The sequence below is a fragment of the Chiloscyllium punctatum genome, chromosome 10 (assembly GCF_047496795.1).
Source record: "Chiloscyllium punctatum isolate Juve2018m chromosome 10, sChiPun1.3, whole genome shotgun sequence".
Lineage (NCBI taxonomy): Eukaryota > Metazoa > Chordata > Chondrichthyes > Orectolobiformes > Hemiscylliidae > Chiloscyllium > Chiloscyllium punctatum.
This window is the reverse complement of record NC_092748.1, coordinates 105782183-105808894: the sequence shown is the minus strand read 5'-3', so window position 1 is coordinate 105808894 and position 26712 is coordinate 105782183. Positions and strand designations below refer to the sequence as shown.

Here is a 26712-nt window from a genome sequence, read left to right as displayed (position 1 = left end):
CTTGATTTCCTTACTGATAATATAAAAAATTTGTCTGTCTCAGGTTTGAATATACTCAACAACCCAACTTCAACCATCCTCTGTGGTAAAGAATTCCACAGATTCACAGACCCTCTGAGAAAGAAAATGTCTCCTCATCTCTGTCTTAAATGTGTAACCCTTTATTCTGAGGTTATGCTCTCTGATCCTTGACTCTCCTATAAGGTCAGGTCATCTAAGGATCGTACATGTTGCAATAAATTTGCTTTTCATTCTTCTATATTCCAATGAGTACAGGTTAAATCTAGATTAGATTTAGCCCAACAAATTCACACCAAACCTCCAAAGAATAACCCACCCAGACCGATTTGCCTCTGACTAACGCACCTAACGCTATGGGAAAGTTAGCATGGCCAATTCACATGACCTGCACAGCTTTAGACTGTGGGATGAAACTGGAGCAGTCAGAAGAAACCCACGTAGACATGGGGAGAATGTGCAAACTCTACACAGACAGTTGCCCGAGGCTGGAATCAAACCTGGGGCCCTGGTGCTGTGAGGCAACAGTGCTAACCACTAAGCCACTCTGCTGCCCCTCAAGCTGTCCTCATCCATCCATACCTGGGATCAACCTAGTGAACATTCTTTGGATTATCTCCAATGCCAGTATATCTTTCCTTTGGTTAGGGGCCTAAAACTGTTCAGAGTACTTCAGCTGTGGTCTGAGTAGTGCCTTGAATAGTTGAAGCAAACCCTCTCTACTTTTATTCTCCATTCCCTTTGATAGAAAGGCCAACATTCCATCCTCCTTCGCTATTACCATCCGAACTTAGATGCTTGTTTTGTGATTCTTGGAAGATGACTCCCAAATCTCTTTGTTCTGCAGCTTTCTGCATTCTCTAAGTAATACTTAGCTCTTCTATTTTTTTTTGCCAAAGTGCAAACCCTCACATTTCCCATATTACATTCCATCCACCAATGTTTTGCCCAGTCACTTAATCTGCCCATATCCCTCTGCAATCCCTCTGTTTGCCATCCTCCCCACTTGCTTCGTCACTTTTTTTTGTCATCTGCAAACTTGTCCATAGTCCATTCACTTTCCACATCCAAGTCCATTCTATACATTGCACATAATTATGGCCCCAACGCTGATACCTGCAGCAACCCAATAGTTACAGATTTCCAGCTTGAAAATTGTCAGGTGCAGGTCTTTAATATTGCCACACAATTCTTTTCTGCATTTGATCATGTTAGAATATCCATTTCTCTTTATTTAAATAAATGATTGGAAAATCATGGCCCTATGAGAATTCTAACATAAAACCTCTGCTCATAACTTCACTTGGTTGTCCAATATCAGGGACAGATTTTTAAAAATATTCACTCATGGGATCTTGGCTACTGTGGCTAGGCCAGCATTTATTGCCCATCCCTAATTGCCCAAAGAGCAGTTAAGAGTCAACCACTTTGCTGTTGGTCTTGAGTCACATGTAAGCCAACCAAGTAAGGATGGCAGATTTCCTTCCCTAAATGACATTAGTGATGTTTTTTTTATAAAAATTAACAATGGCTTCATGGTCATCATCAGACTCTTAATTTCAGTTTATTTATTGAACTCAAATTCCACCATCTGCAATTGTGGGATTTGAACCTGAGTGCCCAGAACATAAACTGAATTTCTGGATTAATAGCCAAGCGATAATACCACCAGGGCATTGCGTCCATCTTTGGGACACAGGGTTAAGGTGGGGAATAATAGATAGAGCCATCGAGTCATGCAGCATGGAAACAGACCCTGCAAACCAAGTTGTCCCTGTCAACCAGGTTTCCCAAACTGAGCTCGTCTCAATTGCCTATATTTGGTCCATAATTAGAACTGGATTTGTAGGACCACCTTGTATTCTTTATTCATTCATGGGATGAAGGTGTCGCTGGTTGGCAGCATTTACTGCTCATCCTTAATTGCCCAGTGGGCAGTTCAGAGTTGACCACATTGCTGTGGGTCAGGAGTTACACGTAGGCCAGAACAGGTAAAGATGGCAGTTTCCTTCCCTAAAGGACATTATGGAACCAAATGAGTTTTCCTGACAACCAGCAATGGATTCACAGTCATCATTAGATTCTTAAATTTAGATATTTAATTAATTCATATTCCACCATCTGCCATAGCAGCATTCGAACCCGGGACCCAGAACGTTATCTGGGCCGCTGAATTAACAGTCTACTGGCAAACCACTAGGCCATTGCCTCCCCTTCAGTTTCCAAGTAGGCATTGGAATACATAAATCATACTGGATGGCCAGCTGACTGCCATTCAACCCATGTCTAAGCTATTCCCCAGAACAGAAAGGGGTGAGTAAGGAATCACTTCACCTAACCAGCTTTCAGCTTATTAGGATTTTAAAAATGGCCAATTATTGCCAATTTAAAGCTCTCAATCACTTACACAGCCATAAACCTTAAAGCAAGTGGATGAAAATGGATAGGCCATTTCTTGGTACAGCTCTGAGGAAATGCAGGATATCTGCGGGTATGTCATTCAGGGGTGTCTCCCTCCAAACATTGTGCTGTTCCTCCCTGGCTAGCCTCCAGAACCCAACCCCTGACCCTCTCTTTACGACATGTGATCCATTCTGGCTCAGGACTTAGTGTGTCCAAATGCCAGCAAGGTTCTCCACAGTGCTTCCTGCAGTCTGGGCAGGGACCACTGCAGCTTGTGGTGCTGTTTGGATTGTCCCCAAACAATCGGATTGGCCATCAATTCTCAAGATGTTCCTGTCCAAGGACGGGTGGAAGTCTGGCTTCAACAAATCCAGTCTGTCGCCGGGGTGTGTGGGGAAAGGCAGTTTATAAGTTTGTTGCCAGGAACCAACTTTATTTCTGGGTGGGGGTTTGTTGCTGGAATATTACACTCTACCCCTGACTATTGCCCCATAAAATCAAGCTTTAACATTCTCTACAGTGAGGAGAAAATCGGAAAGGAAATCACCTTGGCCCCAAGTATCTCTTCATCTTCTAATAAAACCTAGAAGCAAGTTAACCTACCTTTCAGAAATAAAGGGATTTAATAGGAATTACTCACAGTAACCAATTTTTGAGTTGGGTTTTAGCACATCATAGGGTTTTAACTTCTTTTGCATTGCTTGCTGTGCTCATACTACACAATCCAGTAATAACCTACTTTATTTTAACCACATTAGTGACCACATTAACAATCAGAAATTCTAAACTTAAGCCATATTAAAAAAAAACAAATTGGAATAAAATGAAATTCTTTATCAATTGGTGGCAATGCAGGGATTTTACCACAGCATTGCCCAAAATAAAAATGAGGCTGACCTTCAAACATGTTCTTCGATCAATATCTCCCCAAACCTTAATAATGTTAGACAGAACACATGATCATAAGAGTCAACGAAAGAAACAAAACTGGCACTAGCTTTTTCATTGCATCTTTGCAACCATTTCAATCACTACATTAAAGATTACTTGTCCAATGGAATCAGGGTAAGCTATCAGGGATTTCATTGAAGTTTACATGGATTAATAGCCGTGAGGCATGTCTGAATGCTTGATTGAAACTGATACAGTTTCAAATCCTATGCAAATCCTATTTTATTCCCCCTTGGTTTCAGCAGCAGGACGCTGTGGATGCCTGACAACAGATCAATTTGTGGCATAAGTTAAAATAATTCTTAAAGCTTATGCAATTGGAAGGATATTTTTACACATTGACTGGAAATCTCACAAAAACAATATCTAAGAAGCCAAAGAAGCTCAATGTAATTGTTTGCCATTTAATCTACCAATCTCTTCAATCTACTTTTTTTGGTTATATCTTTCAAATCAATTTCCCTGTTCCTCAAACTGCTCTTGATCCAATTGGACTGTCTGTTTGAACAGTTTTAGCTGACTTTATTTCAGGTTTCAACTATGCATTGAGCTGAAATGTTTTACCTGATTTCCACCCTTATTTCTAACTGCAGCAGTAAGCAGTGCCTCCTGCTGTTGAACCCTTTTAACATGGGGAACCATGAAAGACTCTCCCTTCATTGTGGGAAATTACTGCACGCAAACTGGCTGTTACGTACCACAGCATGACAGTGACCATGTTTTAAATTTAACCCATTGACGTAAAGCACTTCGGAACATACTCAGATTCGAAGGGCAGTTAAGTGTCAACAAAATTGTTGTGATTTGGAGATGCCGGTGTTGGACTGGGGTATACAAAGTTAAAAATCACACAACACCAGCTGGTGTGCTTCCAATTAAACCTGTTGGACTATAACCTGGTGTTGTGTGATTTTTAACAAAATTGTTGTACAGTTGAAGTTGCACAAATGCCAGCCTATGATATGAGCTTCACAGAATGCGTTCATGTAAATGGGCATTCTCTTAAATTTTAAGCTTGATTCTAAGCGTCAAAGTCATTATCCTATCAGACTAGATACTATGTCTTAAGAATAGCCTTTACTACAGAGATGACATTACATGATGTCAGTGGAATGATTGTCAAGGAGACAATAATGCCACAGTTACACCATAGCACAGGTGTGTAAGACATTCGAAAATGATTATGTTTGTTCACAATCAACAGTCTTTATTTTGTGAAAGTGCATGAATGCCACAATTTTTCTTTCATTCATTCATGGGATGTGGACAACATTTAATGTTCACATTGAGTTACACAGAGGAAAGCTGAGAATCAACCACAGTTCTGTGGGTCTGAAGTCATATATACGACAGACTGGGTGAACATGGCAGATCTCCTTCCCTAAAAGGCACTCGTGAACCAGATGGGAGTTTGTGACAAACAACAATGATTGTTATCAGAATAGCTTCTAATTCCAGAGTTTTCTTTCATTGAAATCAAATTTCACCATTTGCCATGATGGGATACAGGACCATATCCCCAGAACACCAACCTAGGTGTCTTTACTACAGGTCGAGTCACATTAACAGCAGGTCAACCTAGGTGTCTTTACTACAGGTCGAGTCACATTAACAGCAGGTCAACCTAGGTGTCTTTACTACAGGTCGAGTCACATTAACAGCAGGTCAACCTAGGTGTCTTTACTACAGGTCGAGTCACATTAACAGCAGGTCAACCTAGGTGTCTTTACTACAGGTCGAGTCACATTAACAGCAGGTCAACCTAGGTGTCTTTACTACAGGTCGAGTCACATTAACAGCAGGTCAACCTAGGTGTCTTTACTACAGGTCGAGTCACATTAACAGCAGGACACCATCTCCCCATGACTTCAAGTTACTTCGGACAGGCAGAAAGATTCGACAAAATTCTGGAGAGCAACTTGTGCAGAAACAAACTGGTGCCAACCAAAAGAGCATAAGAACCAACGCAGGAGTAGGCCATCTGGCCCATCGAGCCTGCTCCACCATTCAATAAGATCATGGCTGATCTTTTCATGGATTCAGTTCCACTTACCCACCTACTCACCATAAAGTTTAATTCCTTCACTTTTCAAAAATCTCTTCAAAAACACTCAACGAGATAGCCTCAATTGCTTCACTGGGCAGGGAATTCCACAGATTCAGAACCCTTCGGGTGAAGAAGTTCCCCCTCAACTCTGTCCTAAATCTGCTCCCACTTATTTTGAGACTATGCCCCCTGGTTCGAGTTTCACCCACCAGTGGTAATAAAAGATTTAATTCCCAGACTCATGATGGAACACAGAAAGAGTCAAGAATCTGGTGAGGTCACCTACAATGGCAAAGAGAAAATACTTCACATGGCCAAGAAGAAGCAATGGTGAACAAGTCACTGGAGGCTTGTAAGGAACAAAAGAGTCGATAAGTCTCTGTTATCATTCCTTGCTATTGTGTTGAAGGAACGGCCAGACCAAAACTCCAGCCAGTTGGCTCAGAACAGATACCTTAAGCACTGACTGCTTCTCACACTCATTGATCATTGATGAATGTAGGAAAAAAGACTAGATATTCCAGCTTCTCTTTCAGACAATGCATTAGAAAGCATATACCAGGGGTTCTTCTGTATTGTGAAGTGTACAGCCAGAGTTCAATCAGAGGTTTGGTGACAAGAGATCTCAAAAGAAATTGAGGATTCCTACAGGGATCTATGAATCAAGAAGAGCAAGGAATCAATATACAGACGATGCCAACAGTGACACAACATAGAAAAGGGTCATATAGATGACTGACATGAATGAGGCAACTTCAGAACTAATAATCCAAGAATGTAAGCATTCATTATCCCAGCTGCACTACTGAAGCTGACTGTTGGGAACCTAGCAGTCAGGAGTCAGGCACCAATCAGAAAGCTTGCATTGATTTAATAAGTATACTTTTGGCATGGTGAAGGGGCCATTGACCTCGATGAAAGAATTTGTCTGACAACAGACAGCGGACATTTCATGTTACAACCCAAAGGCATCCAGGAGACATGCCATTTCAGGTTACCCAGCAGATGAAGAGGATGCACTCAGGTGACATAACTGACAGATCTGTCTCCTCCACTTATTTCAACCCCTTTTGAAAGCCAGCTGCAGGTCTGCATTATGGACAGATATCTGTATGTGTTGTGTCTGGAGTGTCAGGTAATTGGCAGTCCGCAGAGGTCGTTTTAAATGATCTGTCTCAGAGGGAGTGGGAGCACTTTATGTTGATAGCACTTAAACCCCCACTAGAGTGGAGTTCTGCTTCTGCTGCAAAATGCAGTCTGATTTTTAAAAAAATCAAATTAAAGGAACATTGTCTGAAGACAATGTGGAATGGCAGAACACATTAAAATATATTCTATGCTGGTCATAGTCATGCAACAAGGGAAGAGCAAAATTAAATGGAACTGAGCATACCATTCAGTGGAAGGTAACAAGTCAGAGGGTAAACAGCTCAAATTCTGTCTCTCAGCCTCACTCATCCTTCCCACCCTCCCTTAGTTAATCCACAGCCTGACAAAACTTAGCATTATCTTGAGATCAGTTCCTGCTTTCCTTTCCCAACCTCTCCCACTGGTTTGAATGTAGGTAGAAAGTTGGCATGTTGGCATTGGGCTTTTAAAGCCACATGATTGAAAATGAGAGCATTAATAACTGGATATTTTTTGTGTGATAGCTTCACATCCAGCTGTTTGGCTGTTTGTATTTGAAGTGTTTTGATCTTAAAATGCAAAGGAGCAGATGTTGCTGGAGCAGAGAATATTACGGTGCAACTCTGTCAGAGAGGTAGGAAATGTTCGAAAGAAAATGAGATTGACATTTTAAAAATCTCTTGAAGGAAGTTACAACACAAAGGAACATAACCCCATTTTTGAACTGCTTACTTTCTGAAACTTTTCCCTAAAAAAAAGAGGTTGTTTGTTGCTCATTAACAATTATCATATTGATAGATAGGCACTTATTAAATATTATACTCATTTGGCAAGAGTTCAAATGAGGTTTACCAAGAGTGTCATATTTCCCAAGTCTCTAAGGAACTTAGTTTATGCCTGCTTGATATGGGGAGTGGGAGTGGGGGGGTGGGGGCGGGAAAGCAGAAACCTTGCCAGAATCCCCTTCTGAAACCTTGCTAATCTTCCAAAATCACAGAATCTCAGTATAAACAGACAGCACTCCACTTTCTGGGCCCCCTTCAGTGATCCAACCAAGTCACAGCCAAGATCAAATCAGAGCTTCAGGCCCTAAGGCACAAATGCTAAATCCATATTGAACACACAAGATGGGAACCACTGCAATAAACTCTGAAACATTGGAATAAAGCTGGTGAGGCACACCATCACCTCAAAATGTCACAGTACCATTCATCTCTGTCAGCGTCGCAGTTACAGTGGTACTTGGTATCCAAGCAGCTCTCCTCCAATCCGCAGGCACATTTCTGAATGCCTGGCGATGAACCTCCCCAGTAAGTTTGCTTCTCATTGGTCCTCCCAATCCACCAGGTCAATGGTGTGCCACCTGAAAGAAAATACAAATATAACTCTATAACCTGTAGAACTTCAAAACAAATTTTAGATTTTATGGATTTGGGATAATCTAAGCTTTAGTAGACAACCATAGAAACTTGGAGTAGGTCATTCTGAACTTCAAGCCTACTCCACTATTCAATTTGATTATGGCTCTGTTTCTTTACCATGTTCTTGCTTTCTTCCTGTACCCCCGGTGTCATTAATATCTGAACATTTACCTATCTCTTCCTTAAATAAATTCAAGACTTAGCCTCCACAACCTTCTGTGGTAGAGAATTCACAGGTTCACTACCTTTTGAGCGAAGAAAAATGTTTTCATCTCACTCCTAAATGTATCACTCAATATCCTGATACCATGATTCCTGTTTCTCAAATCACCAGGTGGGGGAAACATCCTCCCTGCATCCAGTCTGTTCATCCCTGATAGAATTTTGTATCGTTCAATCAGATTGCTTCTCATCCTTCTAAACTCTCGTAGATAAAGGTCCAGTGGAACCAATCTCTCATCAATGACACCTTGATCAAAAAAGTGGTATCATAGCTCATTTATCTTTTTTGCCTCTAAACACACGGTGCAAAATGTGCTTTGTATTTTTAATCTTTTACAAACATAAATTTTCTTCAAGCATGAAGTGCAGAACCACTTATGATTTTTTATAGGCAATTACAAGAAACTGGAATAGTGCCAGACAGTGAAAATTAAAAACAAAATTGTTGTGATTATATGATCTCTTTATTGTACCAACAAATATAAAGAAATGAGTGTTAAGAGCATTATGTTTGAAAGCACCATTTTATGATGTTTGCTCCAAGATTTTGCACAACTTGTCATCATTAAAAAATAATTAAAATGTGATTTATCATAACTAAGGAAGCAGTATTTGCATTGTCCTTGGGACTTCTTAATTACATTGAGTACAGAAACTGGCCATTTAAACAATTGGTTCAGTCATTGATTATGTTCCATATGAATGTGTTCCCACTGTCATTATCTCCTCCTAATAGAATAATCTCGTATTTCTATTTTCCTTGTCTTAGCTTCCCCTTCAATATAAAACACATGCTCACCATTTTCTGGGTGAAGAAGACTTCTCATGAATTCCCTCATGGGTTTGTTAATAACTATTTCATCTTTCGTGTCTCTAAGTTTGAACTCTGTCATCTGTGGAAATGCAGAGGAACCTCAATTATCCTACATTCAATTATCCAAATTTCAGATTATCTGGATAAGATTGCAAAGTCCCAATTCTTGGCTAAACTATGTTATCTGGCATTCAATTATCCGAACATTCGATTATCCGAATAAAGTACTCCCCGCCTGAGGCATTTGGATAATCGAGGTTCCCCTGTACCTCTATCTTTTCCCCTATTAAATCACTCAATCGACTATAAACACCGTTATAGCCAAGCGAAGAAATCATGCCTGTTCAGTTTCTCAAGCTACTTAAAACCATTCAGTTATGCTTCCATCCTTGTGAAACTTTTTGAATTTTCTCCAGTGCTTCTGTATACATTTTGGAATACCACAACAAAAGATGTACAAAAGTCTATAAGCAGGTATGAACTAAGGTTCTCGAAAGTTTAGTCCAAGATGACTGCTATTCAGGCTGAATTCTTAGAAATGAACACAGTATTTTAGTTTGCATTTCTATATGCTTTGTAGGTGAGGTTCACAACCCACAAGTGGTTTGAAAAGAAATACGCTTGTCTACACTTTCTGTTGCTTCTCCAAAGAAATCAATAACATTGGACCAGCATGACCTTCACTTTTGAATCAGCATTCACTATTTGAAATGGTACCGTTGGCGAGATGAAACTTATTTTTATTTTATGAGGTTTGCACTGTGAACACCAAAACATGGCGAGCAATCATAACATTCAAGGACAGACAGCTCCAAGCGAGTTTGAGATCCAATCGCTGCTAAATTTAATCCCGTTTAGGAATTAGGGCAAGGCAAGGTTTTCAATAGAGAACAGTTATAGGCAGCTGGTGACTGACATAGTGAGGGAGAGCAGACAAAGGTGGGCATCCTGTGCTACTGAAAAGGCCAGTACAATTTCAACTCCGGGGAAGACCAAGGCCAGTTGTGTAGCTTGTGAGGGAGGGATAAGTGGAAGTTCTAGAAGTGAGTAGATGCAGCTAAACGTTGGGGCTCGAACTCAAAAGATTTCCCAAAAGCCATGCAATGGGAGTTGGTGGGGGGGCATGCTCAGAAGAAGCCTGTGAATAATTAACACTTCTCATGTAAATGACAGTGGAGATTGAAAAGCTCACAAGCAGCATTTGTTTGGTGCAGTTCAGCAGGATTCCAAAGGCAGTGTTAGCTTAGTGAGGCTCGCTGTCTGTGAATTTGTGTCCATGAGTATGTATTGGAAATTGGTTTCCAGAATCCGGGGAGTAGATAAAAACCACCAGAACAGGAGCAGTCATCGAAGTTGCCCTGGATGGAGTAGCCTTTTCCCTGCTATAGGAACGATGTTGTGAATCTTGAAAGGGTTCCAAAAAGATTTACAAGGATGTTGCCAGGGTTGGAGGTTTTGAGCTATAGGGAGAGGCTGAATAGACTGGGGCTGTTTGCCCTGGTGCGTTAGTGGCTGAGGAGTGACCTTACAGAGGTTTATAAAATCATGAGAAGCATGGACAGAGTGAAAACCAAGGTCTTCTTCCCAGGGTAGGGGAGTCCAAAACTAGGGGGCATAGATTAAAGATGAGAGGGAAAAGATTTAGAAGGGACCTAAGGGACAACTTTTTCCACACATAATGGGGTTTGTATATGGATCGAGCTGCCAGAGGAAGTGGTGGAGCCGGATACAATTACAACATTTAAAAGCATCTGGATAAGTACATAAATAGGAAGTGTTTAGAGGGATATGGGCTAAATGCTGGCAAATGGGACTAGATTAGCTTAAAATTTCTGGTCAACATGGACCAGTTGGACCAAAGGTTCTGTTTCTGTAGAGTTTTATAACTCTACAACTTGAAGAATTGGAATCAGACACAAAGTCTTGTTGATATTCGGCGATCCACAGTGACAGTAATATTGGGGTATTTCTATGAAATCCATGGTATCTCTCTTCACAATATTTGCTACTTGATTTGCTCTGTGGGATGTTCAGGCATAGTTTATATGTTAACATTATTCACCTGAGCTTAATTTTAGTTGAACATTAGTAAATATATTACAGATAATTTGTGGATAATATTATTACTGTTCTAAATTTGCACAGTAAAGTTCATTGCAGTTTGTTCAAAACTTTGAATTCTTGTGGCCTTATTCTTTTCATCAGAGTTGGGCACTGTCCGTTAGCTCAGTTGGCTGGACAGCAAACCAGGTTTGCAATGAGAATGATAAAAAGCAGCATGGATTCAATTCCTGCACTGCCTGAGATTACCAAGAAGGATTCTCCCTCTCAACCTCTCCCCTCTCTTGAGGCTTGGTGACCCTCAGGTGGAATCACCACGAGTCATCGCACTCGAATGGGAGAACAGCCCTATAGTCATTAGGACAATGGCAACTTTACCTTTTACCTGTGTTCTTTCATTTATCACTTTTAAAGATAAGAGTTTTTCGTCTCTAGCCAGATCATAACTTGGGTTTAATGATCTGGACCAAGATTTCTATTGTATGACTGTTATGCGAAGTTGACAAGTTCACAATGGGGCCCTTTGGAGATGAGGTAATTATGGAGGTGACAGAAATTAAGTGGCAGGTAACCATCCAAAATTCTCTTTGAATGGACTATGTTGTATATCTGTCATACTGTATGTTGGTAAGGGAAGAAATAGAGGCATTTATAAGTAGAAGGGCCTAATGCATATTTATGGCCACACTTCTAAAAATCAGGCAGCCCTGAATACAAATAACACTGGAAAGTGTTTTCCAGAAGATGTGGTTCACATCAGTCCTAACTGGTAAATCTTGTAGCTTGCCAGCCAGAAATGATTTTTTAAGGGTAAAAAAAATAATGTGAATATTATTTCAGGAAGAAGAGAAATGCACTGGCCAGTTTGACTGATGGACTATAAGTCATTTCTGGCTCTCTCTCGATGTTGTCCCCTTGCCACATCAATTGCTCATCTCTTTGCATTTTCTGAAGCTCCCTCTGTGCTGACCACACCACCGCTAGCCTAATATACTATTCACTGACTTTCCCTGTGTCACACACCACAACAGCAGGTACTATTTCAAGGCTGTAGCATCCAGCATAGATTAGATGATGGTTTCCATTGTTTCCTTTCTCATCTGATTCTCATAAAGGAAAATCTGCTGAGGCAGAACATGCATTCAATATCGTTCTGCAGTTCTCCATATAAAATGTAAAATTGAGCTCTTTTTGCTCCGTCCCTGGTGGCTAACTGACAATAGAAACAGAACAAATCTACTGCAGTAACTGTGCTTATATCAGGGATTTATTTGGTCTTTATGTGTAAATGTCGTGAAGCACATTTTGATGACAATTTTGAAAGAGTTATTTCTCGCCCTTTGTTTTGTGAAACTTCTTTAGCCTGCCTCCTGGCAATAATTTAGTATTGTTTATTTTGTTTTTTTGCTGTCAAGGCTATCTCCAGAGAAAGAGCAGGTGTGAGTTGAAAGAAGAAAATCGACAATGTCTTCACATTTTCTCCTATTTTATGTGATCAAAAAGGGTCAACTGAATGTTTGCTGGACATTCAGCTTCTGGCCAGTAGCTATCACTCAAACATCGTTGAGAGAAATAACAGAACAGAATATCTCACTGCTGTTTATTGAGCTTGCTGAGCTCTTTTTAGCCAATTGATTTTCTACATTGTGACAGGAATTCACTGAAGAAGTAGTCGTTTGCTGTAAAGCGGTTTAGAAAGTTCTGGAGTGGCTTTCTTTGTGTAGAATTTTCAGCTCTTGAAAGCTGATAGGGAAGGTGGTGAGGAGGGAAGATCATCTGGCGGGTTGGCATGAGGGAGACAGAGTTAAGAGTGTGTTGCTAGAAAAGCACAGCAGGTCAGGCAGCATGCGAGGAGCAGGAAAATCGACGTTTTGGGTCAGAGACCTTCTCAGGAGGGTTCATTATGGAAATACTCACTACATTCCTACAATCACAGGAAGTAAGTTCGGGTTGGCAAGGCCGAACATTAACCCAATCCACCACACTATTAACTGGGTGTTATCACCCTCTCAAAATATGAAGCAGTGGGTCTTAGTCCAAAGCTCCCTGTCCCATGATCCCGAATGCCAAGCACCTTTTCCGGTGGTGATCATCCATCCTGGATGTTGGGCAATGTTGTTCCTGCAGCAGTCTCAAACTCCAATGTGGTGTTGCCATGCTCTAAAGCTGACAGCAATCCAAGGTTGGTAGGTGGTCAGGACTTTCTGCTCCGGGACCCTAATTCCGCTCCAAAGCTAGCTGGCAGCCAAAAAGCTGCCTGATTGCTGGATGATTAGGCAGGCTTTCTCACCTTGGGTTGGTCATGTGTTTCTGTCCTGTCCATCTCCAGTTAGAGTCACAGATCCTTTAGTCCAACTCATCCATGCCGCACAGATATCCTAACCGAATCGAGTCCCATTTGCCAGCCCTTGGCCCATATCCCTCTAAACCCTTCCAACATAGAACATAGAAAAATACAGCGGAGTACAGGACCTTTGGCCCTCGATATTGCGCCGATCCAAGCCCACCTAACCGACACTAGCCCACTATCCTGCATATGTCTATCCAATGCCCGTTTAAATGCCCATAAAGAGGGAGAGCCCACCACTGCTACTGGCAGGGCATTCCATGAACTCACACCTCACTGAGTAAAGAATCTACCCCTAACATCTGTCCTATACCTACCACCCCTGAATTTAAAGCTATGCCCCCTCGTAATAGTTGACTCCATACGTGGAAAAAGGTTCTCACGGTCAACCCTATCTAAACCCCTAATCATCTTGTACACCTCTATCAAGTCACCCCTAAACCTTCTTTTCTCCAATGAAAACAGCCCCAAGTGCCTCAGCCTTTCCTCATACGATCTTCCTACCATACCAGGCAACATCCTGGTAAACCTCCTCTGCACCCGTTCCAGTGCCTCCACATCCTTCCTATAGTATGGCGACCAAAACTGCACACAATATTCCAGACGTAGCCGCACCAGAGTCTTATACAACTGCAACATGACCTCAGGACTCCAGAACTCAATTCCTCTACCAATAAGACCATAAGACCATAAGACATAGGAGTGGAAGTAAGGCCATTCGGCCCATCGAGTCCACTCCGCCATTCAATCATGGCTGATGCGCATTTCAGCTCCACTTGCCAGCGTTCTCCCCGCATTTCAGCTCCACTTGCCAGCGTTCTCCCCGTAGCCCTTAATTCCTCTAGACAACAAGAACCTATCAATCTCGGCCTTGAAGACATTTAGCGTCCCGGCTTCCACTGCACTCCGTGGCAATGAATTCCACAGGCCCACCACTCTCTGGCTGAAGAAATGTCTCCGCATTTCCGTTCTGAAATGACCCCCTCTAATTCTAAGGCTGTGTCCACGGGTCCTAGTCTCCTCGCCTAACAGAAACAATTTTCTAGCATCCACCTTTTCAAAGCCATGTATTATTTTGTACGTCTCTATTAGATCTCCCCTTAATCTTCTAAACTCCAACGAATACAATCCCAGTATCCTCAGCCGTTCCTCATATGCTAGACCTGTCACTTCCAGTGATCATCCGTGTGAATCTCCGCTGGACACGTTCCAGTGCCAGTATGTCCTTCCTGAGGTGTGGGGACCAAAACTGGACACAGTACTCCAAATGGGGCCTAACCAGAGCTTTATAAAGTCTTAGTAGTACATCTCTGCTTTTATATTCCAACCCTCTTGAGATAAGAGACAACATTGCATTCGCTTTCTTAATCACAGACTCAACCTGCATGTTTACCTTTAGAGAATCCTCGACTAGCACTCCCAGATCCCTTTGTGCTTTGGCTTTATTAAGTTTCTCACCATTTAGAAAGTAGTCCATTCCTATATTCTTTTTGCCAAAGTGCAAGACCTCGCACTTGCTCACGTTAAATTCCATCAGCCATTTCCTGGACCACTCTCCCAACCTGTCTAGATCCTTCTGTAGCCTCCCCACTTCCTCAATAAAAGCCAGTACGCCATATGCCTTCTTCACGCACTATTTACCTGGGTGGCAACTTTCAGAGATCTGTGTACATGGACACCAAGATCCCTCTGCTCACACACACTACCAAGTATCCGACCATTAGCCCAGTACCCCATCTTTTTGTTACACTTACCAAAGTGAATCACCTCACACTTACCTACATTGAACTCTATTTGCCACCTTTCTGCCCAGCTCTGCAACTTACCTATATCCTGCTGTAACCTGACACATCCTTGTTCACTGTCAACAACTCCACCGACTTTCGTATCATCCACAAACTTGCTTACCCAACCTTCTAGCCCCTCCTCCAGGTCATTTATAAAAATGACAAACAGCAATGGTCCCAAAACAGATCCTTGTGGAACACCGCTAGTAACTGCACTCCAAGATGAACCTTTACCATCAACAACTACCCTCTGTCTTCTTCCAGCCAGCCAATTTCTAATCCAAACCTCCAACTCATCCTGAATGCCATATCTCCATATTTTTTGCAGTAGCCTACCATGGGGAACCTTATCAAATGCCTTACTAAAATCCATATACACCACATCTACCGCTTTACCCTCGTCTACCTCCTTAGTCGCCTTCTCAAAGAATTCAATAAGGTTTGTGAGGCATGACCTGCCCTTCACAAAACCATGCTGACTATCCTTGATCACATTATTCCTATCCAGATGTTCATAAATCCTATCCCTTACAATTCTCTTTAAGACTTTGCACACAACAGAAGTGAGACTCACTGGCCTATAGTTACTTCTTGAACAAGGGAACCACATTTGCTATCCTCCAGTCTTCTGTCACTATTCCTGTAGACAACGAGGACATAAAAATCAAGGCCAATGGCTCTGCAATCTCCTCCCTTGCTTCCCAGAGAATCCTAGGATAAATGCCATCAGGCCCAGGGGACTTATCTATTTTCACCCTTTCCAGAGCTTCCAACACCTCTTCCCTACATACCTCAAAGCCGTCCATTCTAATTAATTGTGACTCAGTATTCACATCGGCAACAATGTCCTGTTCCTGAGTGAATACTGACAAAAAGTATTCATTCAGTGTCTCCTCAATCTCTTCAGCTTCCACACGCAACCTTCCACTACTATCCTTGACTGGACCTATTCCTACCCTAGTCATTCTTTTATTCCTGACATACCTATAGAAAGCCTTTGGGTTTTCCCTAATCCTACCAAACAAGGACTTTTCATGTCCCCTCCTTGCTGCTCTTAGCTATCTCTTCAGATCCTTCCTGGCAACCTTATAACTCTCAATCGCCCCAATTGAACCTTCATGCCTCATCTTTACATAGGCCGCCCTCTTCCATTTAACAAGGGATTCCAATTCCTTATTTAACCACGGCTCCCTCACACGGCCCTTTCCTCCCTGCCTGACAGGTACATACTTATCAAGGACAATCAATAGTTGCTCCTTGAACAAGCTCCACATATCGATTGTGCCCTTGCCTTGAAGCCTACTTTTCCAAGCCACGCATCCTAAGTCGTGCCTCACCGCATCATAATTTCCCTGCCCCCAGCTATAACTCTTGCCCTGCAGTTCACACTTATCCCTCTCCATCACTAGAGTAAAAGTCACTGAATTGTGGTCACTGTCCCCAAAGTGCTCACCTACCTCCAATTCGAACACCTGGCCTGGTTTGTTACCCAGAACCAAATCCAGTATGGCCTCACCTCTTGTTGGCCTGTTTACATATTGTGTCAGGAAACACTCCTGCACACATTGGACAAACATCGACCCATCTAACGAACTTGACCTATAGCTTTCCCAGTCAATATCTGGAAAGTTAAAGCCCCCATAACAACCACCCTATTACTTTCACTCTTCTCCTGAATCATCCTCGCAATCCTTTCTTCTACGTCTCTCGGACTATTAGGAGGCCTGTAGAAAACTCCTAACAGGGTGACCTCACCTTTCCTATTTCTAACCTCAGCACAAAGTACCTCAGATGGCAAGTCTTCATCCATCGTCCTTTCCACTGCTGTAATACTATCTTTGACAAGCAATGCCACACCTCCCCCTCTTTTACCCTCACCTCTGACCCTACTAAAACATTTAAACCCTGGATCCTGTAACAGCCAATCCTGTCCCTGTTCTACCCATGTCTCCGTAATAGCCACAACATCAAAATCACAGGTACCAACCCACGCTGCAAGTTCACCTACCTTATTTCGTATACTTCTTGCATTGAAGTATACACACTTCAAGCCACTTTCCTGTTTACAGGCATCCTCCTTCGAGATTGATGCCATGTTCCTAACCTCCCTACACTCCAGGTCCTGCACCCTAAAGCTACAGTCTAGGTTCCCATGCCCCTGCAGAGTTAGTTTAAATCCCCCCCCCAAGAGCACTAGCAAACCTCCCCCCAAGGATACTCCCCCCAATTTAGCATGACCAATTCCCCTGATAATGTGCAAACTCCACACAGACAGTTGCCCGAGGGTGGAATTGAACTCAGGTCCCTGGCGCTAGGTAGCAGCGCTAACCCCTGAGCTACCGTGCCACCCAGTGCTGTGAGTCTGAAGTCATGCGCAGGACACATGGAGTAAGGAAGACAGATTCTTTGAAGGACTTTTGTGAACCAGATGGGTTTTTACAACCATCAATGATGTGGTCATCATCATGAAGACTTGCTTTAGACTCCAGATTTATAAACAGATTTCAAATGCCTCCAGATGTCCAGGTGAGATTTGAACTCACAACCTCAGCATAAGCCAAAACCTCTGAGTAACCAGCCCAGTAACACTGCCACTCCACCAACAGCTCTCAGTTTTAGAATTGGAGTTTTGTGCATGTATTTGCCAGGATTCAAAGGCACTAGTTTGTTTGTGAACCTACAGGTTACTTCTCATTTCATCTTTCAATTAATCTGTTCTCCCGATAACAAATTGTGAGCTACTTGAAAATTAGAAATAAAAATCACATTTTTCTGATTATCAACTCAAGCACAATACGCCAGATGATTGAAAAGAAAAGTCTATTGCATGAACCTGATGGACTGGCAACTCTGAACTCGATTAATCCATGCACTCAATTAATCTCCTGCTACCTAGCGCCAGGGACCTGGGTTCAATTCCACCCTCGGGCGACTGTCTGTGTGGAGTTTGCACATTCTCAGGGGAATTGGTCATGCTAAATTGCCCATAGTGTCTAGGGACATGCAGGTTAGATGGATTGGCCATGGCAAATTCAAGGTTAGAGGGATGAGGGGTGGGTCTGGATGGGATGCTCTTCAGAGGGTCACTGTGGACAGAATGAGCCAAGTGGCCCACTTCCACACTGTAGAGATTCAATCATTCTAGTGGTTAACTCTAACCATCTGAGAGGGCAACTTATACAGGAGTTACACACTTAATGGTAAGGTCCTGGGGAGTGTCACTGAACAAAAAGTCCTTGGAGTGCAGGTTCATAGTTCCTTAGAAAGTGGAATCGCAGGTTGATAGAATAGTGAAGAAGGTGTTTGGTGTGCTTTCTTTTATTGAAAAGGACATTGGGTAGAGGAGTTAGGAGATCATGTTGAGGCTGTACAGGGTATTGGTTAAGCCACTTTGGGAATATTGTGTGCAACTCTGGTCTCCCTCACTCATCACTCTCCATGTGCTTTCAGATATTTTGCAGAAAAAAATGACTGAGCCAATTTTCTTTTTTTAATCCAAGCATAGTCTTCCCAGGTTTTAAACATTTCCAGCTACTTTGCATTTGATCCCATCATAACTCTAAAAGACATCTTCATTTGCTCGCTACTGACTGTAACATCGATGCTCATATAATCAGACTATCAAGTTACTTCCAGTAAAAAAAATGTGAAATATGGTTTTTGTACATTTTTCTCTTTGTCTGTGTCAGCACTGAAATGCCAGCTTCTATAAATGAAAGAGACGAAAAGGTTACATTAATTTTCACGGTATTAGGCAAGAACTTTCAAAAACTGATTGGAGGCAGATGTTTGCAGTTAAAGGGACAGCTGGAAAATGGGAAATCTTCAGAAATGAGATAACAAGAATCCAGAGAAACTATACTCCTGTCAGGGTGAAAGGGAAGGCTGGTAGGTATAGGGAATGCTAGATGACTAAAGAAATTGAGGGTTTGTTTAAGAAAAAGAAGGAAGTATATGTCAGGTTTAGACAGGATAGATCGAGTGAATCCTTAGAAGAGCAGAAAGAAAGTAGGAGTATACTTAAGAGGGAAATCAGGAGGGAAAAACTGGGACATGAGATAGCAAATTGAATTAAAGAGAATCCAAAGGGTTTTTACAAATATATTAAGGACAAAAGGATAACTAGGGAGAGAATAGGGCCCCTCAAAGATCAGCAAGGTGGCCTTTGTGAGGAGCCACAGAAAATGGGGGAGATACTAAATGAATATTTTGCACCAGTATTTACTGTGGAAAAGGATATGGAAGATATAGACTGTAGGGAAATAGATGGTGACATCTTGCAAAAAGTCCAGATGACAGAGGAGGAGTGCTGGATGCCTTGAAACGGTTAAATGTAGATAAATCCCCAGGACCTGATCAGGTGTACCCGAGAACTCTGTGGGAAGCTAGAGAAGTGATTGCTGGGCCTCTTGCTGAGATTCTTGTATCATCAACAGTCACAGGTGAGGTGCCGGAAGACTGGAGGTTGGCAAACATGGTGCCACTGTTTAAAAAGGGCGGGAAAGACAAGCCAGGGAACTATAGACCGGTGAGCCTGACCTCAGTGGTGGGCAAGTTGTTGGAGGGAATCCTGAGGGACAGGATGTGCATGTATTTGGAAAGGCAAGGACTGATTAGGGATAGTCAACATGGCTTTGTGCGTGCGAAATCATGTCTCACAAACTTGATTGAGTATTTTGAAGAAGTAACAAAGAAGATTGATGAGGGCAGCGCAGTAGATGTGATCTATATGGACTTCAGTAAGGCGTTTGACAAGGTTCCCCATGGGAGACTGATTAGATCTCATGGAATAGCCATTTGGATACAGAACTGGATAAAAGGAGGGTAGTTTTTCAGACTGGAGTGCCACAAGGATCAGTGCTAGATCCTCTACTTTTTGTCATTTACATAAATGATTTGGATACGAGCATAAAAGGTACAGTTAGTAAGTTTGCAGATGACACCAAAATTGGAGGTGTAATGGACAGCGAAGAGGGTCACCTCAGATTACAAAATGATCTTGACCAGATCGGCCAATGGGCTGAGAACTGGCAGATGGAGTTTAATTCAATAAAAGCGGGGTGCTGCATTTTAGGAAAGCAAATCTTAGCAGGTTTTATACAATTAATGGTAATGTCCTCGGGAGTGTTGCTGAACAGAGACCTTGGAGTGCAGGTTCATAGCTCCTTGAAAGTGGAGCTGCAGGTAGATAGGATAGTGAAGAAGGCGTTTGGTATGCTTTCCTTTATTGGTCAGAGTAATGAGTACAGGAGTTGGGAGGTCATGTTGCAGCTGTACAGGACATTGGTTAGGCCAATGTTGGAATATTGCATGCAATTCTGGTCTCCTTCCTATCGGAAAGATGTTGTGAAACTTGAAACTTGAAATCAGAAAAGATTTACAAGGATGTTTCCAGGGTTGGAGGATTTGAGCTACAGGGAGAGGCTGAACAGGCTGGGGCTGTTTTCCCTGGAGCGTCAGAGGCTGAGGGGTGACCTTATAGAGGTTTACAAAATTATGAGGGGCATGGATAGGATTAATAGACAAAGTCTTTTCCCTGCGATTGGGGAGTCCAGAACAAGATAGCATAGGTTTAGGGTGAGAGGGGAAAGATATAAAAGGGACCTAATGGGCAACTTTCTCACGCAGAGGGTGGTACGTGTATGGAATGAGCTGCCAGAGGATGTGGTGGAGGCTGGTACAATTGCAACATTTAAGAGGCATTTGGATGGGTGTATGAACAAGAAGGGTTTAGAGGGTTATAGTCCAGGTGCTGGCAGGTTGGACTAGATTGGGTTGGGATATCTGGTCGGCATGGACAGCTTGGACCGAAGGATCTGTTTTCATTCTGTACCTCTCTATGATTTTCATGACTTCAGAACATTATAAGAAGTCAATTACGTTTTCATGAATGGTAACCACTGTTGAATGCTGGGAGATATAGCAGCCGACTTTGGCACAGTTGTCTTCCACAACTGTGAAATAAAATCCAGGAAGTCTATTTTAAGAGTTGTTGGCTGAGGATATTCTGCAGGTTGTCCAATTCTTCGAACAATAAGATTTCAGGTTTTTATGACCACCTCATCTGAAATGTACCTCCACTAATGCAGTGCTCTTTCAGTATGGCAGCTCTTAAAAACAACTTTCCCTAGGATGCTTACATCACTGGCCAGACAAGCATTTCCATTGTCCATCTCTCATCACCCTCGAGAAGCTAGTGGTGATTTGTTGACTTGAACCGCTGCAGACCTTGGTATGTAGAGTCACCCATAGTGCTGTTTAGGACAGAGTTGCAGGATTTTGACCCAATCACAACAAAAGAACAGTGTTACACTTCCAAGTTAGTATGGTGTGTCAACACAGACCTCAACACAAAGTCCATGGAGCTGGATTTGAAACACTACCTGCTGATGAGATGCATTACTACTGAGTAATGATTGACAGATAGATATAACTTTATTTTATTCCTATTTATACATTTTCATCCTGAAACTCAACAGTGGGCTTGTCTTCCACTTGACTCAATAAAAAATGTAGCCTCCCATGCGATGATTAATGGTTATAATTAGATTCAGAATGTAAGCCTTTCTGAAACACTACCTGGAGAATCTGCAACCTTATTGACATCTGTAACCAAGTAGAAAAGGAAAGTGGGAAAGAGAGCGCTTTTCTGACTGGATCCAAACTGAAAGATAATTACAATGGCTCATAAGTTAAACACATTTCCTTATGTAACTATTCATTCAGAAGCAAGGTTTGAAAGTTCAGCAAATTCCAGTTCAGGTAGAAATCTCTTCACGGTGCATTGTCTCCAGAACTACAGGAGGTACATCTCAAGTAATTTATTACATGTGAAGACTTTCTGAAGAGACACGATTGGTGTCATATCCATGAAAATTCTCGTCTCCTCTTTTTTTTATTTAAATGAAAGTGTTGTGCTATTTAAATAAATGATCAAATTTTTTTTTAAGAATGTACAAATGTTTATAGTGAGAGATTATTCAAATGGAAATGGTTATAATGAGTTATTTCTGCATTTTCTTTTGTTAATATCTGATGTTTGCTTGGAAAAGATTGTTCAGTGTGAAGTGTTTGAAGTTTCTTATCATAAAATTGAATGGTTAGTCTCTCTGATAGATATTTTCAGAGGGTCGCAGGAGTTATTTTCTCAATGAATACTTCTGAATGCATATTACTTTCTTAGCAATTCCACACTTATTTTTGCTATTCTATGACTCTTTAATCAGAAGCAGAGTTTGTCCTGGATGCACTGGCATAGAAAGCACTTTGATTTCATTTAATTTTTGCCACATGCCTTTTGTTGCAAATACGGTATTGCATTGTGTTGCCACTCACCGACGCCATCTTGAAACACAGAAAATAAACCAAAGCATAGACAGTAAAAGCAGTAAGTAAAGAAATGCTCAGCCTAGCTAAAAAAAGGCCTGGTCATGGGCCTGGATCTGGGTGCTCCCTGATGCTGAGACCAACACGAGCACAAAATAGTTGGCCAGCCTTGATTCCCTTTGCCACGCCAATGCCACTGGAACAGAGTTGCCATTCTTTGGCACCATGTGGCCTCCACTGACACCACCGCCAATGAGATGGTTGTAGAGCATGAAGGGCACTAAGAGTGATGGGGGGACAGGAGTGTACATTGGTATTGAGTTGGTATGGAGGATCTGAGAGACAATGAGGAATGGTTGTATGTGTTGTCTGGGTTGAGGGACAAAGGATCTTCCAACCAGCATAATTCAGCACTGATCTGTGGCCCCACGGTCATACAGGGTCTGCTTCCAGGGCCAGAGGACCCGACTCTATTTTACACCCGTGTCTCCAGAGCAAAGAGCTTATGTATGCCATTCAACTCTCAGATGCAAGAACAGAAGTAGGTCAATAGGGACATCGAGTCTGCTCAAGAATTAATGAGTCCAAGGCTGACCAGGTAATCCTATACCCCATTTTCCTGCCTTTACCCATAATCCTTGAATCCTACACTCTTTAAAAACATCCCTGTCCCAGTGTTGAATTATCTTAATGGCCCAGTCCTGATAGCCCTCTTCAGAAAGAATGCCATAGATTCACGACCCTCAGAGAAAAGGAAAATCCTTCTCATCTCTCTTAAATAAGCTCCTTCCTCAGAAATTACGTCTTTTGGTCTTCAACACCCCCACAAGGGAAAATAACCTCTCCTTATCTACCCTGTCAAACCCACAACAAATCTTATGCATTTCAAACATTTCACTGCTCGAACTCCAATGAGTACAGGCCAGGCTTATTCAACCTCTGCTCTTCAAGAAATCCTCCCATTCTGGACCTCCTCCAATGCCAGGATATCCTTCCTTAGATAAGGGAGTGGAACCTATTCGCAGTTGTAGTCTGACTAGTACCTTGTAAGATTTTAACAAGATTTCTCTAGTTTAATACTCCACTCTCTTTGAAATAACAGCTGACATTCCACGTTCCTTCCCTATTTCCTGCAGAATTTGATTGCTAGCTGTTTGCAATTCGTTTGCATGCTGTTCCCCAAATTCCTCTGTGCCGCAGCTTGCTACTGTCTTTCTCTGTTGAAGTAACAGTCAGTTCTTTTATTTTTCCTGGCAATTTCACATATATATTCCAGATGCCACATTCTTGTCTATTCACCTAACCTACTTATATCCCTCTTTTATATCATCCTCACCACTTGCCTTCCCTACTATTCTTGTGTCTTCTGCAATTATTAGATTAGATTACTTTTTTTAGATTAGATTACTTACAGTGTGGAAACAGGCCCTTCGGCCCAACAAGTCCACACCGACCCGCCGAAGCGTATACCACCAAGACCCATACTCCTATGTTTACCACTTACCTAACACTATGGGCAATTTAGCATGGCCAATTCACCTAACCTGCAAGTTTTTGGATTGTGGGAGGAAACCGGAACACCCGGAGGAAACCCACGCAGACACGGGGAGAATGTGCGAATTCCACACAGAGAGTTGCCTGAGGCGGGAATTGAACCCAAGTCTCTGGCGCTGTGAGGCAGCAGTGCTAACCACTGTGCCACCGTGCCGCCCACTATGCTTGAGCTTACCATGGATGAAAAATTCAACTGGACTCACCACATAAACACAATGGCTACAAGAGCAGATCAGAGGCTAGGAATACTGCAGCGAGTAACTCATCTCATGACTCCCCAAAACCTGTCCACAATCTAAGTCAGGACTCCCCACTTGCCTGAATGAGTGCAGCTCCAACAACACTCAAGAAGCTTGACATCTTCCAGGACAAAGCGGCCCGCTTGATTGGCTGCATCCACAAACATCCACTCCCAACATCACCAAAGCTCAGGAGCAGCAATGTGTACTATCTACAAGGTGCCACTCACCATCTTGACTTGGAAATATGTTGTCATTCCTTCACCATCCACTTTGAGCAACGTGAGTCAACCTACAGCATGTGGACTGCAGCATTTCAAAAGGTCAGCTCACCACCACTTTCTCAAGGACAACTGGGGATGGGCCCAGCCAGCACCAATCACATTCCATGAAGAAATTTAGATAGTATTTCACTTCTGTCGTCCAAGACATCCAAACATATTGTAAATAATCATGACCCCAACCACTGATTTCTGTGGGACACCATTTTGAAGATACCCTATTTATCTCAATTCTCTGTCTTCTATTATTTGGCCACTCCTCTATCCATGCTCATTTGTTACCTCCAACACTCTCATCTTATTACACAGCCTAGTATGCTATGATTTACCAAACCCCTTCTGGGAATCCAAATACATGACCTTTTCTTGTGTCACTTTAATAGATCCTGCTTGTTACCTCCTTAAAGAATTCACGAAGAACAATGGGAAGACCGAGTGGTATTATTACTGGACTGTTAATCTGGAGGCCCACCTAATGTTATGGAGAACAAGGCCTGAATCCTGTCACAGCAGATGGTGGAATTTGAGTCAATAACAAAGAAAAATCCAGGATTAAGAGTCTAAAGATAACCATGAAGCAATTGCCCATTATTGAAAAAATCGATCTGAATCATTTTTGTCCTTTAGGGAAGGAAACTGCCATCTTTACCTGGTCTGGCCTATATATGACTCCAGACCCAGAGCAATGCAGTTGGAGGACGCTCGGGTGTGCAGTGGGATCCCGTCCGCGCTCACCCCAGCCCGGACGGAATTTCACATTGGCCCCAAGGTCCCATACTTCTCGCGGGAGTCTGTGTCGCACAACCTGCGCCGCCTCCAGAATTTTAATTTTGTTCCCTTTCAGGGGGTAAAAATGCGGGCCCTGTATAGACTGCTGCTGCACACCGTCCACTTCTTCTCCCTCATCCACCGTCCGGACACGCCTTGGCGTGCCTATTTGCCACCGAAAGGTGGGGATCCCCAGTGGAGGGCTCTCTACGCGGGAGTCCTCCCCCTTTCTCTCGGGGATCTGGGTGGAGGGTGCTGCACGCAGCAGTCCCCTGCAACTGCAGATTGCGGTGGTTCACGGACTCCCAGCCCAACTGCTTGTTCTGTGGCACTGTGGGGTCCGTGCATATTGGGTGTGGGCATTTGCACTCCCTTTTTGATTTTCTTAAAAACCTCCTCCTCTGCTTTTGGTTGCACTTCAGTCCCACGCTCCTGATCTTCGGGCACCCGGTACGGAGGAGGGAGGGCAGGTCTGAAGACCTCCTTGTGAGTCTGCTCCTGGGCCTGGCAAAACTGGCCGTAAACAGGTCCAGGCAGTGGGCCATGGAGGGGGTCGTTAGGGCCGACTGCCTGCCCCTCTTCCGCGGTCACGTTAGAGCCCGGGTGTCCTTAGAGCACGCGGTGTCCACCAACACCCTGGAGTTGTTCAGGGAGAGGTGGGCGCCGCAGGGAGTGGAGTGCATCATTTCCCCCTCCAACTCTATTTTGATTTAGTCCCTACCCTCCCCTTCACTGTTTGATCACACAGCATTGCCCTTTGATGTGAAGGGCAGTGCTTGTCACTGGCCACCCGGGTGTTTTTCTATCTTCCTGGTGGTGGAAATTGAATAAAGATTCGTGCACTTTGTGTCTCACACCTGCGCTCACCATGGGTGCTGGGGAAAAAATAAGCACTACCGCAGTTAGGTGGTAGTGTGGGGGTAAATAAGAAAAAAAAAATTCTGACCTAGCTAATGGGACCATCATCCTCTGAGTGTATAAATTAGAAAAGAAACGCTGCTGATGATGGCATAATCTGGTTTTTGGGATGTTAATTAAGTGATAAACCAGGGCACCAGAGATAACTCACTCATTATCCCTTGAAATACTAACACGGCATCTTTTACATCTGCCTGAGACAACAATTGAGGTGCTTTCATCTGACAATGAAACATTTCCTCAGTTCTGCGCAGGATTATCACTTTTGATGTTTGCACTGGAATGGGGTTTGAAGCCACAAATTTATGACTCAGAGACAGCTGTTTCACTGAGTATTGGAAAAAAAAACCACAGACAACTTCACAAGTTAGGCTGTCAACCTGTATTTTCTTCACTTTATAGTTGTGGCTTAGGTTGATGTATCACA

General features: G+C 42.7%; 1 protein-coding gene across 2 annotated transcripts in view; it reads right to left on the bottom strand.

The window, feature by feature from the left end:
• The window catches only part of LOC140482416 (contactin-associated protein-like 5), a 1296746-nt gene that overhangs the window by 300664 nt on the left and 969370 nt on the right, over positions 1 to 26712 (bottom strand). For both annotated transcript variants that reach the window (XM_072579899.1, XM_072579898.1), the window contains exon 14: positions 7754 to 7910. In XM_072579899.1, coding sequence (XP_072436000.1) covers positions 7754 to 7910 — 157 coding nt within the window. The remainder of the gene's footprint in view (positions 1 to 7753; positions 7911 to 26712) is intronic.